General features: G+C 34.3%; 1 protein-coding gene across 2 annotated transcripts; it reads left to right on the top strand.

Annotated features, from left to right (window-relative positions):
- The first annotated feature begins 12,967 nt into the window (after window positions 1–12,967).
- On the top strand, window positions 12,968–16,543 carry LOC141534510 (uncharacterized). Of its 2 annotated transcripts, none has more exons than XR_012480425.1 (2): window positions 12,968–15,396; window positions 15,511–16,539. XR_012480425.1 is itself a non-coding variant. In XM_074253903.1 (2 exons), exon 1 carries the CDS (start codon window positions 14,393–14,395, stop codon window positions 15,155–15,157), a length of 765 nt encoding a protein of 254 aa, XP_074110004.1. In that variant the 5' UTR covers window positions 12,969–14,392; the 3' UTR covers window positions 15,158–15,159; window positions 15,511–16,543. The 2 variants fall into 2 exon arrangements, 1 of the variants encoding a protein (XP_074110004.1); XM_074253903.1 differs by having other exon boundaries at window positions 12,969–15,159; window positions 15,511–16,543.
- Window positions 16,544–19,431: the final 2,888 nt, after the last annotated feature.

The following is a 19,431-nucleotide window of genomic DNA, read 5'->3' as shown; positions in this document are numbered from 1 at the left end:
AATTGTTTATTTAAACAAAATTTATTTAAACAAAAGACAATAAAATTTATTGTCAAGAAAAAATAAATACTGCTCACGTATTTGTTTAAATGCAAGTTATTGATTTGGACGTAACATTTCTCATTAGAACAGTAATAATTGTATCATTGATGTTAATATCTATGAAGTTTTTTTTCAGAATTTGTAACGAATCGTTTTAAACATTTTAAAAGTAGTGATTTTGGAAGGGCTGTTAATAATAAATGCAATAAAGTCAGATATGAACCTCGCCAATCTAAGTTAAATAATTTAAGATCATTTCAAACATTTTTTACTTACCTTGGCTTTAAATGTTTAAAGAAATAATGCATGCTCATAGTTTTTTTATAGATTTCTGGAAAAGAGAAAAAAACGATGCCCATTCTGGTTCAAAAGTCGATGATAATTATGGCATGGACTTAATCTTTCTTGCCGTCTCAAAATATTAAAACCATTAGTTCACTTTTTAATGTTTATTTTTTTTATGATTATCTTGTGAGTATTAATAATTTAAAATGTAGAGTTTTTTTACTTTTTTAAATAAATAATAATATCATTTAAATTTTATCCAATATTGATGACAAATTACTTAGTTATACGAAAGAACAACACATGAATGTATACCGAGTATACAACGTTATATATTTCATGCATATATTTTGTATACATTCGTAGAATATATTCTAGTCTGACTTCGTATCATATATACGGCATATATTCCAGGTACATCCAAAAATACGGTTTCAAAATACATTGCTGGATATATTCTACATATTTTCAGGTATATATTTCTAAAATATATCCGGGAATATATTTTTAGAATACATCTCTGTGGGCGAAACTGTGCATATTCAGCGTTCATACTGCATGGATGATAATATCCTTATCTGTTATTACGCACTTTATATCACTTCAATTAGGATAAGCCCGTTTAAATGAACTAATCATCATATTAATCGAGTCTCTGTCGTCAGCAGTAAAAATACATACTCCGACAACTTCAGAACATCCATTTGAGTCTTCGGCTTTTATTAAATATAAAGGAGCGCGAGTATTTAATAATTTAAAAGTGGCATCAATTTTAATAAATTCCGGATGCGTCTTTATTACCGATTTCATTGACTTTGAAGTGAAAAATAACCCACGACACGTATCATGTGTATCGACATATAGTGCTAATTCAGCTTCAAATTTTTTTTTCCAATTTTTTTAGAGTGGGAATCGACAAATTTTTCTGTCGTTTTTTTTTGACAGTTATTTAAATCGCTCATGAAAATCACTTTGTTCGTTTTTCTCTCCATTATTGTTTTAATTTTGACACAGTAAGCGGCATGATTTGATAATATAGCTACTTTATCCTTATGACTTACATAAAGATGACTTACAATAAAGTCTTTTAAATTTCGGGTAATAACGAGTTAGACTTTCATTAGGATTATAGTTGCGTTCCGTACTTACTTAACCCTTTCCCGGTTGACCTTGAATCCCTACTCTAATTCTTGCTACGGCAGACTGAGAGAAGGCGGGCGCTGAGCGCGTGGGCCAGTGCCGTATATACCGTACACATTTTGACTGTCAAAATATTACCAAACAAAAAATGAAAGAATAGTTCATGATAATAGTGATTATATTTTATTGAACTACATAATATTACTTAAAAGCTAGAATAAAATTATAAGCAAAAATCAAATGTTTTATAACATAGACAATAGTAATATTTTTGGAAAACTAACAGCATTACTTCTTGTAATATCTAGTGACAAGTTTTAATCAATATCCAATTGCACTCATTATTATTATTATCTAGTATTATTATTATTTTGCTATTAAATGCTCAGGGGGGTTATCCCCGGAGTCCGATTCTCCGAGGGCCCAGCCTGAGCTCCATCCGTTACTGCTGGACCACTCTGCACAACAAGGCGGTTCGTGATCACAGCAGGCCAACGTCATTTCCCTTAAGAGACGGAGAGAACCAAGTAAAACAGCCTTCTGCATCCTAACTGCCAAGAACTCAGCTTTTGATGAGCAAGCTGGAACATTGGCAAGTGAGGATACAAAAGACTGTTTCATCCCTCCTAGGACGCCAACAATCAGGACGACAAGCTTGACACGGTAACCTGGGTTATTATTATTATTATTATTATTATTATTATTATTATTATTATTATTATTATTTGTTATTAATTGCTCAGGGGGGTTTTCCCCGGAGTCCGACTCTCCGAGGGCCCAGCCTGAGCGCCATCCATTACTGCTGCACCACTCCACACAACAAGGCGGTTAGTGAGTGCAGCAGGCCAAATTCATTTGCCTAAGTAGACGTAGGGATCCCAAAATGACAGCCTTTTGCATCCGCACTGCTAGAGACACGGCTGCTGAACTGCAAGCCGGTATCTTCGCAAGTGAAGATACAAAAGACTGTTTCATCCCTCCAAGGACGCCGACAACCAAAACGACGAGCTTGACACGGTAACCTGGGTACAGTTTGCCAATTTCAAACAGGAGATCCTGATATATCTGGTGTTTGTGCTCTTCTTTGGCCGAGATATTGTATTCGGCTGGGGCCGAAAACTCAATGACATAAATGTCACGAGTAGCCTTGTCAAAGAGCACAATATCAGGTTTGTTGTGGTCAATCCGCCGGGTTGTTGCGAATGGTATGTTCCAATAAATTTTGGAACTGTCATTCTCAACAACCTGCGGAATATCTCCTGGCAGATAAGGCAGCACTGGTGTCTCATCGATACCGCAGCTATATCTGAGATGATAATAGAGTACTCGCAGGGCAGCATTGTGACGCTGTATGTAGGCACCTCTTGCCAGCACAGGACATGCCGACAAAAGGTGCATCAGCGTCTCCGGATGTTGTTTGCACGTCCGACAGGACGTGTCCGGAAGCTGCGCCTGGAGCACCTTGCTACGGTATTATTATTATTATTATTATTATTATTATTATTATTTTGTTATTAAATGCTCAGGGGGGTTATCCCCGGAGTCCGATTCTCCGAGGGCCCAGCCTGAGCTCCGTCCGTTACTGCTGGACCACTCCGCACAACAAGGCGGTTAGTGATCACAGCAGGCCAAAGTCATTTCCCTTAAGAGACGGAGAGAACCAAGTAAAACAGCCTTCTGCATCCTAACTGCCAAGAACTCAGCTTTTGATGAGCAAGCTGGAACTTTGGCAAGTGAGGATACAAAAGACTGTTTCATCCCTCATAGGACGCCAACAATCAGGACGACAAGCTTGACACGGTAACCTGGGTAAAGTTTGCCAATTTCAAACAGGAGATCCTGATATATTTGTCTTTTGTGCTCTTCTTTGGCTGAGATGTTGTATTCAGCCGGGGCCGAGAACTCAATGACATAAATGTCACGAGTGGCCTTGTCGAAGAGCACAATATCAGGTTTGTTGTGATCTATCCGCCGGGTTGTTGCAAATGGCATGTTCCAATAAATTTTGCAACTGTCATTCTCAACAACCTGGGAATATCTCCTGGCAAATAAGGCAGCACTGGTGTCACGTCAATACCGTAGCAATGACGAAGATAGTAGTACAGTACTCTCAGGGCAGCATTGTGACGCTGGATATATGCACTTCTCGCCAGCACTGGACATGCCGACAAAAGGTGCATAAGCGTCTCCGGATGTTGTCTACACCTCCTACAGGACGTGTCCGGAAGCTGCACCTGGAGCACCTTGCTACGGTACTCAAGAGTGTTAATGACACCATCTTGGCAGGCAAATATGAACCCTTCAGTCTCGGACATCAGGCCCGCTGACTTTAAGAAGGAAAACGTCAGCTGGATGGACAAGCCATGATCACGCACGTGTTTAAAGAACACGCTGTGCATGGACTTGTCCATCAGTTCGCCAAGGAGTAGGTTTTCCTCGGCGTTCTGATGACGCTCTTAAATTCCTCCTTTCGGAGTTCCATAAGAGCGTTTATTTCTCCAAGACCAAGGGTTCTTGCCGCATATATTGCTGCCTTATACAAGAATGACCCCTTATGCGCATTTTCATGTTTATGTACAATTTGCATAAGAAAGTCATCCTCGTCTGCAGTGAAATTGACAACTTCGTGAGTTAAACCCAGGACCAAACGGTCGTGAAGCCGCTCCAAACTCTGCAAACCTCTCCCACCGATGGACCGGGAGAGGTATAATCTGGCGACTGATGAATTGGGGTGCATGCTCCGATTCATATTAATGATCTTACGGGTTTTGATGTCGAGATCTCGTAAATCCTTTCGGGTCCATTTCAGGACACCGAAAGAGTATAGTAAGACTGGGACAGCGAGCATGTTAGTAGCTGAGACTTTGTTTTTGCCGGAAAGTTCGGAGGACCAAATTTTCCGGAGTCTCCTAACATACTCGCTCTTGAGAGTTGTTCGGACTTCTGAGACCGCATGCATGCGGTGCTCTTCCATTCCTAGATATCTATACAACTCCCCGGCGTCTAATTGGCTTAAGACGCTCCCATCCACTAATTCGACATCATCACCAGTATCAGAGCACCTACCCCTCGCCAGATGTACGACCGCACACTTGTCCAACCCAAAAGACATTCCGACATCTCGTGTGTACTCTGCTACGATGTTGAGGGCCGCTTGTAGATGATCTTTATCAGCGCTATACAACTTCAGATCATCCATGTAAAGCAGATGGGTAATCGAATAGTTTCGATCACCCGGAGGCCCCACAGAGTACCCATGAGTTTTACGGAGAGCAACAGATATAGGCAGCAGTGAAATGCAAAACAGCAGAGGGCTCAAGGAATCGCCTTGGAAGACCCCTCGTTTGTACTCTACAACTCCGGTTACGTGCAATGCGTTTCCACTTCCAATGTGAAATCGCGTTCGCCAGAGCTGCATTGTACGCCGAATGCATTCCACTATTTCGGGATTGACTCCCAGGCATTTGAGTAGATATAAAATCAACTCATGTGGAGTTGAGTCAAATGCCTTGCGATAGTCAATCCAAGCCATTGACAGGTTGCGTTGATAGTAGATCGCATCTTGTAAGACGCATCGATCCACTATCAGGTTCTCCTTGCAACCTGACAGGCCTCTTTTACTGCCACGTTGTTCATATATCTGTTGCCATACAGGCTCTATCTGCTGCAAGATACGGTTATTTAAAATTTTTGTAAAAATTTTATAAACCGCATTCAAGCAGGTGATAGGCCTGAAATTCTTAGGGTCAGACAAGTCACCTTTTTTAGGTATCAGTACGGTTCGCCCTTCTACAAGCCAGTCCGGAATCGGATCGTCAGCTCTAATGTATGATGTAAATATGCGGGCCAGATGGAGGTGGGTAGAAGTAAACTTCTTCCACCAGAAGACATTAATGCCGTCTGGTCCCGGGGCAGCCCAATTTTTGCTGCCATTTAGAGCTGAACGAACTTCATCCACACTGACTGCAGGGCTCTCTTCATCAGCATTCTGTCGACGGTGTTCCCGACAGAATACTTTGAAGTCGTGCAGAGCTGGAGTGTTGGCGTTCACGTTTGGTTGATCTCCATACAACTCAGTCCAAAAAGCTTCCACCCGCTCAGGTGTTGGATAATTCCCGGTAACATCGGTCTTTGGTGTCAGAAACCGTGAAGGGCTGGATCGAAACAACGAGTTGTCGACCAACCGCTTCAGCCTTTTCTCTAATGACTTTTTAGCAGCCACTAGAGCCCGCAATTTATTAAGAGACTCTTCCTTGATGACATGAAGAGTACTCTTGTTCAGTGTGTGATGACGCCACCGAAGTTCAGCAGCAATGCGCCGAATTCGGGGCGTGTATGGTGTTTGAGTTGTGTCGTACTCAATCACACACTGAATGCGGGAGACCTGTTTCCGGGACATGTTATTATTATTATTATTATTATTATTATTATTATTATTATTATTATTATTATTATTATTATTATTATTATTATTATTATTATTATTATTATTATTATTATTATTATTATTATTATTATTATTATTATTATTATTATTATTATTATTATTATTATTATTATTATTATTATTATTATTATTATTATTATTATTATTATTATTATTATTATTATTATTATTATTATTATTATTATTATTATTATTATTATTATTATTATTATTATTATTATTATTATTATTATTATTATTATTATTATTATTATTATTATTATTATTATTATTATTATTATTATTATTATTATTATTATTATTATTATTATTATTATTATTATTATTATTATTATTATTATTATTATTATTATTATTATTATTATTATTATTATTATTATTATTATTATTATTATTATTATTATTATTATTATTATTATTATTATTATTATTATTATTATTATTATTATTATTATTATTATTATTATTATTATTATTATTATTATTATTATTATTATTATTATTATTATCATTTTTATCATTATTAATACTATTGGCTTTGTGATATTCCTCAAAACAGTTTAATTTACATAAAGCTACTTCACAGCTTTCGCATTGCCAGGTAGTTCTTATATTATTATTATTGTATGTGGGTCGGCCTGCTTTTTTACACATTACACAAAGCTTCTGACTAGAAGTTACTAATTTATGTTGACGAATTCGTTGTTCATTCGATGTTGAACTCGAGGAATTCCCATTGACTTCAAAAATTAATTGCTTGACTAAATTTTTTCTGAATTGTAACTGATCATAACCATGAGCATCTTTTTCCGGGAGTTTGTTAATTTATATATAATAAAAGCGTTAATAATACATGAGTTTATAATGAAAAAAAACACAAACTTCCACCACTTCTTCGACGAACGGCCGACGTTGTAATATGATCTATATTGATCATGCAGATCTACTCCACCCATCCCTTTTATATACTGGCTAATAGAAGATGGACGTTTTATTTTTTCTCTATTAATTTGTTTTCCAACTCGCACAATTTCATCTTCTTGAAAGGGATTAGAATTTGTTGATAGCAAGAGAACATCACGCTTATCATGCCAAACAGTAGCTATTATTTTTCCAGCTTGTAGCACTTTTGATTCTCCTTGCTTTAATTTTAAACTATATAGGATATTAAACTAAAGCTTCTGTCCACTCAACCGTTACTATATTTTTATCTATATTTTCTTCATCACTGGTATCATAAATACTATCACATTCATCAACTGAACTGTCACTAGAATTGTCACTGGAGTCCAAAATTAAGTTTTTAGTTTTTCGCTGTTGACTGTTTTTAACAGGACATTTAACAGTAACTTTATTTTTAGTTTGTTGATTAAAACTTGAGTTAAAATTTTTTGTACTAGAAGCTTTTTCAGCTTTCTTAGTTTTCGATTGTCTAGTATTGTAAAAGGTTTTCTGAGAATTTTCATCGGTGGTATCAGTTACTTTAACACTTGTATCTTCACAAATATTACTGCATTTATTAATTAAACTGTTAGAGTCCGAAATCAAATTTTCTGTATTTCCTTGTTGACTTTTTTCAGCTAGACATTTAACAGCTCTTTTATTTTTGGTTTGTTGCTTAACTAAATTTAAATTTGATTTACAGCTAGCTTTGTCAACTTTTTTATTTTTTAATTGTCTAGTATTGTGAAAAGTCTCCAGAGGATCTTCATTGATGGTATCAGTCTCTTCGACACTTCTATCGTCATAAATATTACGACTTCGTAAAGTTTTATTTATTTTTCTTTGACGCTGTGACATTTCATAAAATTGAAGTTCTCAAAACTACAAAAATTCATATGTTAATTAAATCATATTTTAAAAGAAAAATATAAATTTTATACTTACTTTAAATAATTAAAAAAAAAATGTTTATGTTTGTAAACATAACCTCTCAAGGGAGCAAAACTTTCTTGTTACGGCACTATCACAGACGGTAAAGAGGGAATGAAATCGATAGAGAAGGGGCCAGAATTGCGCAATACATTCTCATCGCTTACTAATACATACACACACGGCTTTACGATTGGCGCTATCCCCACTCAGCTCACACCTAGACTCACCGATACTCTGTGCCGGAAAAGGGTTAAGTAACAATAAAGTTTTCTCCATTACCGTTCACCTTAACTGACAAAGTAGAAGAACATTGTTTCTGGATTGTAAAAGCCTTGCGTATTCCTATTGATTTTGAGTTAAATTTTTCCCCGCCGGGAAGACATGAATAATTGATTAGGTAGTATGAACATATTGGTTTAGTATACTTTTTGGTTCCTTTATCTCTAGTATTCTTAATTGTCATTGAATCATGACGATAGTATGCAGCGTTTAATTTTTTTCCAAAATTTTTCACTTTTTCCTCCCAGTCTTCAAACTAATTAAAAGTATCACCTACTTCAAACATTTATTCTTCATCGCTGCCATCTTTAATCTCTTTATCATTATCCAGGTTACCTTCAATTTCACTGTGTTCATCGTTGTCTTCATCATTGCTATCTTCACTGATGTTGTTTTCGCTCACATCTTCACCTATCTTATCTTCACTCTCGGTGACTTCATCTCGATCATCTTCGAATTCCTTATTTTCGTTAATTTTTTTTCTTCTCTTTTGATTATCATTTACTTTACTTCGTATTTCAATTTTTTCATCTTCATCTATGAATGAAAGCAGAGTTCGCATTTGGAATGTATTGATTTTCCTATAAAATCATAATTACCCGTAATTAAATTTCTTCTTTTATCTTGATTGTAAACATTTTTTCATCAGAATGACAGATATTTATTTATTCATTCATTTATTTATTTATTTTTTTTTTTCAGAAGACAATTGCTGAATGCTAGAAATAATCGACTTTTATTTTTTAAACATTATTTTTAATTAGAAATAACTTCAGTTAATAAATTTTAATTTAAATTTTATTGATTCATTTAATAATTATAAATTATAATTTTAGTGTTATAATGCTTGTTCTTCAACAAAAAAAAATTTTTTTTTGTAACTGAAATACTCCTTACAAATAAGTCAAACCTTATATTTTTCGGAATACGATTATAATTGAAATATATTGTTTCTACTTACCTTCTCAGTTAAATCAACTTTTCAACTTCAGAAATCAATTTATTTTTCATTTCAGAATACTAGACCATGAACAATAATTATAAAAAAAGCACTAAAAAAAATTATTGTACAAATAATAGAAAGTGAAAATTAAATTTCATAAATAAAAATTGAATAATTAACTTAATTAACCATTAAGTTTTTTTTTTTAATGCAGAATGACTAATAGCAGTCTAAATAAATGTACTATTCGTCTGAATAAGTTTTTAAAATTGAAAAAAAAAATTATTATTGAAGCCGGAAAAATAATGATTTATAATTCATCCGTTTACTGCATGGATAGTCACATCGTAAGTCACATCGTAAAAAATTTTCATGGTCATATCTGAAAACTAGACACTTGGAGATACAATTTGCTTTTTTGTTGCTGTTTGATCATTTTTCTCGGAGTTACAGCTCGATGACAATAACCTAAAAATTTCGAATTTTTTCAATATCCCTTAATTTCTGTGACTAGTGTACATCAAGTTGCTTTTTTTTCAACTGTTCTGTTCTTTTCGGTCTCATCGTGAAATTTTGTAGCAAGTACCCAAAAAAGCAATAATTCCCTGAAAGTTTAGGCCCTCAATATTGATACGAAGTTCTCGAATCAAAGAAGTCTGAGACGAAAAGTCTTCAGCAATTTTTTAGTCAGACTCATAGATAATTATTTATTCAATACAGTAGCCAATCAGGTGCAAGCTATAACGGTAAGGCAGTGGAGAGATGAGTAGTTGGGAACGGTGCAAAGGAGACGTGAGAGGTAGACTAATATGCTGACTTGAGTGGCAGCCCGCGGGTCTGAAAAAGCATGCACAATGGAATTAAAATGTGTTCGTCTAAAATTGTGTTCGTCTGTGTAGGTCAAATTTTGTGTATGAGTATGTAATTTTTTTGCGTATAAAAATTATAATAAACAATGTGTGAGTATATCCTATTATATGATAAATAAATAAATTGACAGATAGTATTCTTATTATTTGATATTTTTTAATTATTATTATATTGTTCAATTAGGAAATATAAAAATTTGTTAACAATAAATTAACTTATAAGTATAAATGAAAAACATAAGTGCGTGAAAGTTTAGTTTGAATTCATTGAATGGTCTGAAGCTCGCGCGCTACGCAACGTAGCAAAATTTTTTTGACTCCATTTTATTCTAGGTTACTTGAGAATTTTTTGTGATTTTTAAATATTAATTTCTCAATAAATATCCCGATAACTGATATATTTTATTGCAAAAAAAGAAACCTGAATATTTCGAAAGTCTAATTTTTAGTTTTTTTTTTTTTTTACTTCATATAATCCATGACTGATAGTATAATTCGAGAGATACTGCAAACGTCTGACTTTCTCGTAAGGCTCTGAACAAATACTATCATTTAAAAATTTTATTTTTTCAAAAATTTGTCTGGTAAAGTATAATTTAAACCTCACTATTAGATAAATAAGGACCTTAACTATTAGAAAAAAATTAAATTTACGCATGATCTAATATTTTTTATTTTACATTGGCAGCGAAAGGACCTTCTTAACATAAATATTTTAGTAAATTGTTTAGAAAAAAAAATTTATGGTCTCTTTTAGCTTAAAATTATAAAATTTTTGAATTCCTAAAACAAAAAGGGTGCACAATTGAATACATACATCAATATTTGATTTTTATGCGTAGAATATATCTACCACTTGACTGGCGATAAAAAAAATTATTCGCCCTTTTATCTTTTGGCATGTGATATTTCAGGCGTCAGTAAAAATTACGCAAAAAAAATATATTCGATCCGTAACATTAAAATAAAATAATTTTATTGAACAGCGCATCTTTCCGCGCCAAACCACGATTGACAGGTCCAGTTGGAGCCGGTGGTGTCTGTAGTCGGTGGTGGAAGGTAAACTTACACCGAAGAAGAGTTACAAGCTGCACTTAGGGATATTCAAAGTGGAAAACTTGGAACGCGAAGGGCAGCTGTAATCTATGGAATACCGAGAAGCACCTTACGTAACAAGGTCTACAAGCTTACAATGGAACGTGAAAGAGACGCGTCTCTGACTAGCACCCACTTACACACCCATGAATTTGGTGATTCAACATCAACCAATACATCTACTACATTATTAACAACAACAACAATAACTACAACAGCAGCAACAACACCATCTACACCAAATACGATCCAAAATGCCTCCGCAAATACTCCGTCCTCGCCGATGGATGAGGTAGGTTTTGGGGATGGGAAAATTTAAATTTAATAAATAAATCATATATACATGTTATGAGAAAAAAGTTATTTTTACAAGTTTTAATTATTACATAGAGATATCTATAATATAGTTTCATTTAAGTTTATCTAGAATTAGAATCTTTCTAGCATTTACACTTTTTCGTCATTAATTTTTTAAAAAATAATTGATTTAGGAAAATTCGAACTAAAAGCTCGTCAAATTAGAAGACTGAATCAGTAGCTTGTAAATTAAGGGGGATAGCCACTACAACGGTCGAATTTTTTTGACTACGAAAATAAAAAAATTTGATGATCAGGTTTTTTTAACTTCCAGCTAAAAAAATTGAAAATTTTGAAAAGTCGGGAAGTTATTATGTTTACCCCGTTTTCCGAAAATCGAGTTTTCATTAGATCTTGACGTTTTGAGGTCTTAGGAAGCTTCCCTGACTATTCCCGCAATAGTGTTTGTATGTATATATATATATATATATATATATATATATATATATATATATATATATATATATATATATTATGATGGCTTTTTCACGGCACTGGCGTCGACAGCGCCGAAGAGCTCCACCTAAATATTGGCTTACCTGGTTCGTAGATTGTTGGGCGCCAAAAACTTTACGTTCCACGGTTCGGAAGTTATCAATTGATCGTCGTTGGGCGGTAGGTCAACGTTGAAGAGATCCTAAAGTTTGTAGAGCGGGTATGGGAATCGATTCGGAATATTTGTACCACCAGAGATAAAACAAATTGAGACAGTTCAACGAAAAAAAAAAAAAATTAATGCGCAGGGACTGTTACAAATATGTTTATTAATTGACAATGAACTATATCGAACAAATACGCAGGTCCGGCAATTCTCAATATCACAAAAATCTGAATATGTCTTCGCTTTTCTTTTCTTAACAAACAAAATTTTGAATTTATAAAAAATAACAAAAAAATTAATTAATTAATGGTTCAAAATTCGATTAAAATCGCCAAAATCAGACCAATCGGAATCGGTAACGTATTTAATCGCACGCGAAGTCGAACAATATCGCTAGTACGCAATAAAAATATAAACAAAACGACTCGAATAAGAGCCTCGCAAACAAAATTAACAACCAAAAAAATTATTTCCTTCTTAGACCATTAAACGAATTTTATACCATAGGTCACAAGAAATCAGTCGGATAATTACAACAATAAAAAAAAATTCACTTTAATTCGCATTAAGGAAATGAATTTATCAAGTGGATCGATCTGTAGTACATAGATTATCGATGGCACAATCTGTCAATCAGTTATCATCCGCGGCGGATAACAGGACCGTTGGTAACTGTTGTTACCCGTCGGGCAGTACGCGGAAACAAAGCTCGAGGTATAGTGTCTATTGGCGCTCTTAGACGGCCCTCGAGTCGAGCCAATTCTCTGCGGCAGGCAATCTCAAACTTTTACCAAAACAAATCGACAAATGTACACGATATCTCTCAACAGCGTATTTTACAACCAAAAATTGGCACCGGACACGTGGCTGACGTCACCCCGAAGCCGGAATTCAACAACACAATTGTTGAATTTCGGTATACAATTATTCTCGGACTTACGTTCAAATTGTAATTATTTGTCCTTTCTATCTTTCAAACGTTATAAAAACAATTGAATAAACAATTATAGCTTGTAACTCGGACAGGTAAGAAACCCATCCGATCTCGGCTTAAGGGGCACACCTAGTGTGAAATTTCGAAAAAGTCGATTTTTTTTTTTTTTCATATTTCGGTAGATTACACCTTTAAAAATAACATATTAAAATTTCAAATCGATATATCAAATAGTTTTTGAGTTATAACATTTTAAAGAGCAGCCGCTCGGCAGCTAGAGTGTCATTAGCTGCGAGACGTACCTGAAGTATTGTTCAGAGTCTACTGTCTCTTCCAGCCCCTATAACACGATTCCAGTTTCTATTGTTGGCTCTCAGGTATACAAAAATATATCATTATAATAATTTCTAGAAATTTCTAGAAATTTTTCGTTTACTGCCACGTAAATTATTTTCGGAGCCAGACACATTTAGTTTCATTGTGATCGTTGTATCGAGCGCAACATAATTTTACACGTGCTATTTTCTTAAAAATGAGTGATCAATCTTCATATTCAAATAAAAAAGGAACTCATAATGTTCCTAAGCATCGATCAATTGCGAAAAAACGCAAGTTTACCGGAAATAGATTTACATTTGAGCAATCTACTGCGAATACCAGTACGTCCGCAGAAAAGTTATTACAAAATAATGACAATAATGTTGTGATTGACCCATCTCATGGATATTGTATTTTGCAATTTTTATCAGTTTTTAGTGCAATTAGTAATTTAGTGGTGTGTAAAACCTGTCAAAAAAAAGTTACTTTCAATCAAGCAAGTTCAAGAGGCCTAGGGTTCAAAATTGCTATTATTTGTGAATGTGGCAATTCGTATATTAATTCTGGACCAATGATTAATAACGCATTTGAAATAAATAAACGTATTGTTGCTGTGATGCGTCTATTGGGCATCGGAATAAATGGGATAAATTTTTTCTGTGGATTAATGGATTTAGCATGCAAATTTTACGACCAAACTTTTGCGGGATGTTTTACGAATTTACAGATTGCAGCCGAAACTGTTTGTAAGCTCAGTATGCAGCAAGCTATAAATGAAGAAAAAGAGCTTACATTAAAGAAAGAAAATTCGGAGACAAATTTGACTGTTAGCGGCGATGGTACCTGGAAAAAACGTGGCCATACTTCCCGTTTTGGAGTAGTTACGCTGGCAGGAAAATACAGCAAGAAAATTCTTGATTCATGCGTAAAATCTACATATTGTCAGAGTTGTGTTTTTTGGAAGAAAAAAAAAAGATAGCGAACCTGAAGATTATGAGGAATGGCTATCATTACACGATGAAGAATGTGATGCCAATCATAAAGGATCTGCCTCAAAAATGGAAGTGGATAGTGTAAAAGACATGTTTGGTCGTTCCATTAGTAAATATGGTGTAAAATATACCCGCTATATTGGTGATGGTGATAGCGCTACCCACAAAGGACTTATAGATTTGAATCCTTATGATATTCCTGTTGCTAAATTGGAATGCTATCTACATGTGAAAAAATAATGGGAACACGTTGCCGAAGTGTAAAGAACATTAATAAGAAATTAGGAGGAAAAAGTAAAACATCACAAAAGTTAACTGTAAATTTTATAAATAAACGCCAAAAATATTATGGTTTAGCAATTATGAGGAATCAAGATAATGTAGATGAAATGTATAAAGCAATCTGGGCAACATTTTATCATTTCTGTTCAACTGACAAAAACCCAAATCATAAAAATTGTCCAGAAGGCGCTGAAAGTTGGTGCGCTTATCGCCGCGCGGAAGCTGAAGGAATCACTAGTACATTTAAACACGATTACCTCCCACTGGATCCAGAAGTACAAGAAGCTATAAAACCTATTTATGAAGACTTATCTCGATATGAATTGCTTGATAGATGTAAAGGTAACAATACTCAAAACAACAATGAAAGCTACAACGGTTTACTTTGGCACTTTTCACCCAAGCATCTTCATAATGGCTTCAAAACTATTGAATTGTCAAATAATTTTGCAACTGCAATATTTAATGACGGTTATTCGTCAATTTTGAAGATATTCAATGTAATGGGAGTGATAGTTGGACCTGCAGCAAGAGATTTTGCGGCTCTTAAGGACGACACGAGAATACGAATCGCTGATTATCGCCAAAGGGCTTCTTCAAAAGAAGGTCGATCATCTCGAAGAAAAGCTTCTTCAGCTGAACAAGCCCTTTTCGAAGAAGAGGAAGGTGTATTATATGGCCCTGGAATAGCAGATTAGCTGTAAATATGATTTTAAACCACTTATAACCGTGGAAACGATCATTTTATCTTTAAACGCGTTTTTCTCGAAACAGCATTTTCCGAATTTGCTGCAGTGATTACTCAAAAACAAATGATCCGATCACTATCGAATTTTTTTTACATGTTCTATATATAGTTCTCCGTACAATGACCTATCGATTTTTTGATCTGATCAAAAATCGAATTTTCGCAGGCCACAAACGACCAAAATTTTAGGTAAAATTCGACTATTTTTTTAAAACGCCGCCATATTGTCAATTTTTGATTTTTTTTTTTATCGTAGGTCATTGTACAGACAATATTATCTAGTTTAACGAGATATTTTTTTAGATTTCATCCACGGAGAAGGCCGGAATCACTGCAGCAGTGAAGGACCTTTTTTTTTTCGCGCCGTTAGAGATCGACGATAACTTAAAAAATATTTAATTTTTTTCTACAAAAATTTCATTATGTATTCTTAAAACATGTATAAATATATTCTTAAAATTTTAAAATAATTGATAAAGTATTTTTTTTAATAAAAATTCCCAAAAATCACGTTTTTTTTAGGCCGTTACACTAGGTGTGCCCCTTAATCGCGGGTCGCGGTGAAATCACCCAGGTATATGAACAAACTGCGACCGCACTTACCCCGTTCGGTCGACGTCTCGGCACGGCGTGAAAGTCCAGGAAGCAGGTATCGGCTGTGCTGACAGGCGGCAGAGGTTCTCGGCGATGGCGTCACAAACGGAATTTTTCGTTGTCGGAATGACCAAAAATTTTTGGTATAATTCTTGGCTTTTCTAGCGTATGGCAATTACACAATAAACTTAACTTTCGGCAGAATCGACACTCAAAAATAATAAATTAAATAAATTCGGCACGTAAATGGATGAATTTCCTAGAGAATTCGTCTTCGCTGTATTTTAGTGGTAACAACAAAACTTATCGGTATATCAAAAGTGGCTCGAACGGTATGTGGATCAGAATTGAAATTTTCTCTGTTTCGTTTCCCAGCAACATGTGGTGTTTTCTCTAGCACAGCTAAGAAGCTGCGCGTCCAATCAGCCGTTGTCGGATAAATTTCCATGCTCGACGGATGGTCGATTCCTGCTTTAGTTCTCCATCCGGCGTTCAGGTGGAGCCTCGATGTGCTCCCATTGCTTTAACGTTCTGTCATTCGTAGATTCCGATTCCGGGTTTCCCTCGTTGATCGGTGTCACTCCCAGATGTCTCCCTGGTCGTTGATGGCGAACTGAACTGCGGGTTCGCCCAGTCGCTTTTCTCATTCGCTCTCTCTCTCTCTCTCACACACACTATTAAATACATCGTAAATTTCTTTCGGACGCATCCATCCATACTTAGTATAATTTATTTGGCGCGTTTCCGCTTAATTTTTACCTCGAGCTTCGCATTCTGATCGGAACGACTTGAGGCGATACAGGCGCGTCGAATCTCAGCATTCCATCAGCCTGGCCAACACTCTAGACTAAATAATAATACTTAAAAAAAATAATCTCTATAATCGAAATATAGATGGGAAAAAGTTCCCATGTCACAATATGTGTGCGCGCGCGCGCGTGTGTGTGTGTGTGTGTGTGTGTGTGTGTGTGTGTATGTATGTGTGTGTAGTGTTTGTAGTTTTCTTGAGATTTCTGAAAATCTACGGGTCCGAATCGGTCCAAACCTATTCAAAATCTAAGTTCAGTCAAGCTCTTTCGATTGGCGTCAACCGCGATAGAATCGGTCAAGCCGTTCAAACGTTATAAGAGGTTCACACACACACACACACACACACACACACAATCAATACCAAATTTTAAATTTTTGAAAGAAGTTCATGATTGTACATATTGAAACTAAAAATTATAAATTTATATTTACTATCAAATGTTATGCATGAACTTCTTTAAAAAAAATCACAATTTATTTAAATCAGAAATGATGAAATGAATATTCTTCTCAATGGAAGGAATTCAATTGTGATGTCTGCGTGAAACTGATTTAATTAGAGCAATAATTCAATGGAACAACATTTATTTCAAATAATTCTTATTACAACTCTAATATTCTAATTTAAATTGATTTATCAAGATAAATGAAATGATTATCTGAATTTTAAACTTCAAATAAGATGTCTCAATATGACCTACTAACAATAATGTGTATAGTATTGTGTCACAGTGATAACTGCAGTCAATATTTTTCTATTCTATTCAATAAAATTTATACATTCGTGTAAAATACTATCAATTTTGCTCAATGTTATCTCATACCTACATGACGCTTGATTATTGTGCGTCGAATTAAGATACAGTGGATTTTCTCCAACCTTTTTCGTTCTCTACCTTAGACTTCGGAAATTCAAAACTGATCGCAGTAAAAGTTGCGGAGACTCCACTCTATTCGAAACAATAATGTATACTAAAACATCGAACACTATTTTTTCAAAACAGACCGGGTCGCAAAATTTAAACTAATTTTGAGCAAACTGATCTGCATTTGAACTAATTGAACTGTATTTGAACTTCTAAAAACATTCTCATCTGTGTTTGATCTACTATTCAAATTATTTTTAATCTGTTTTAAGTCTATACAACCTTTTAGTAAAATAATCAAGCAGCTATAAATATTTTATGCTGTTTCTAATCTAATGAGACTAAAAAATTTGATCGGTTTTCAGTCTAGTTAATTTGTACTTGGACTTTATGTATTGTTTTCAAATTCAATGTGAAATCTTATACTGTTCTTGATCTACAATTTTAATTCTAAATGTTCAAAGACCAAAAGTCGACTAAGATGGCGACATAATTATATTGACTCTTCAGTATCTTATTTAAAATTATTGTAATCGCATTGATTTGAAAAAATAAATTAATTGATAACACGACTCTACAAAAAAAATTTTCGTTCTTTGTCCTAAAGTTTATACTATTATTTTCCAGTTAGTTATGCACAAAAACGAAAAGAAAATATCTTTTTTCGGTATAAAGTTTGCTTCTGTGATAGTTATAAGAATAATACTCATTTTTCAATTTTTTCATAAATTTTAATTGATTTTAATATTTTTAAAAAGACCGCGCGGTGAGAGTGGTGTATTAACGTTTACACTGTGCCGCTAGATGGCACCCGAGTGATAAACAACCATCAGGTGTTATTTACAAGCCCAGAATAACTTAAAATGTCGTCACGAAAGTGCAAATACGATGCTGATGCATTTTGTTTTATATGTGGTCAATTTATTAAAGTTCGAGACGTGAAATATGAACTAAAGACATCTCACGTTCTCTGTGAAGCCTATGAAGCATATTTTGACTGTCTTGTACGGAATCAAGATAAGCCATGGGCTCCACATGTTGCTTGTAGTTATTGTAAAAGGTATTTGGAAGGTAAGCAATTTTTATTTAATTAAGCGATGAATCCAAAATAATAGACATATTAATTTTTATTTTTATATTTTTAGGTTGGTATCGAGGTGAGAAAAGGTCTATGAAATTTGCAATACCAAGGATTTAGCGAGAACCAAAAGACCATATTACTGACTGCTACTTTTGTATGGTGAATCCGAGTAAAAGACGTAGAGGTAAAAATGCAAAACCTATTGAATATCCTGACCTCGAATCTTCTTCTGCTCCAATTGCTCACGACCTGACACGACCAGTACCTGAGCCACCAAAAAAATTATCGCAGAAAAGTAGCTCATCTTTTAGTTCTTATAAAAGTAATTCCGATAAGGAGTTTTTGCCTACACCTGAACAACCAAAACACTATCTCATTACTTCAGAAGATTTTAACGATCTAATTAGAGATTGTGATTTAAATTTGATTCAAATTTAATTCAAATTTGAGATAGTGATCAAACACTGACTAAAAAGTGTGAAACGTTTCGGTCTGTTTTTGATATTGATGCGATCAAAACCAGCTAACTGATTGCGACAAAAAAAGTCTGATTTTGGTTATAAAAAAAGAGAAAACCATTTTATTGGAATATTAAAAATTGTCTGAAATTGGTCTGAATTCGAAATAGTACGGGCTGAAACAAATTTAATTCTTATATAAACTGAATACACATAATACAATAAATTTAAAGGAAAAACATTAAAAATTTCTATTAATCATAAAATAGATTGCATTTTTTGACCCGGGTAGATACTTAGAAAAGTTATTTATCCCACAGTCGTACAAATTTAAAAATAAACGTTAGAACAATCATCTATTCAAGAATGATACTATTAAATACTTTTGTCCCTTTTTTTTTTCTTTTATTAAGTA

The sequence above is a fragment of the Cotesia typhae genome, unplaced genomic scaffold (genome assembly GCF_013202065.1).
Source record: "Cotesia typhae breed Kobodo isofemale line unplaced genomic scaffold, CoteBio_Ctyphae scaffold_13, whole genome shotgun sequence".
NCBI classification, from domain to species: Eukaryota; Metazoa; Arthropoda; class Insecta; order Hymenoptera; family Braconidae; genus Cotesia; species Cotesia typhae.
This window is presented reverse-complemented; position numbering and strand designations above follow the sequence as displayed.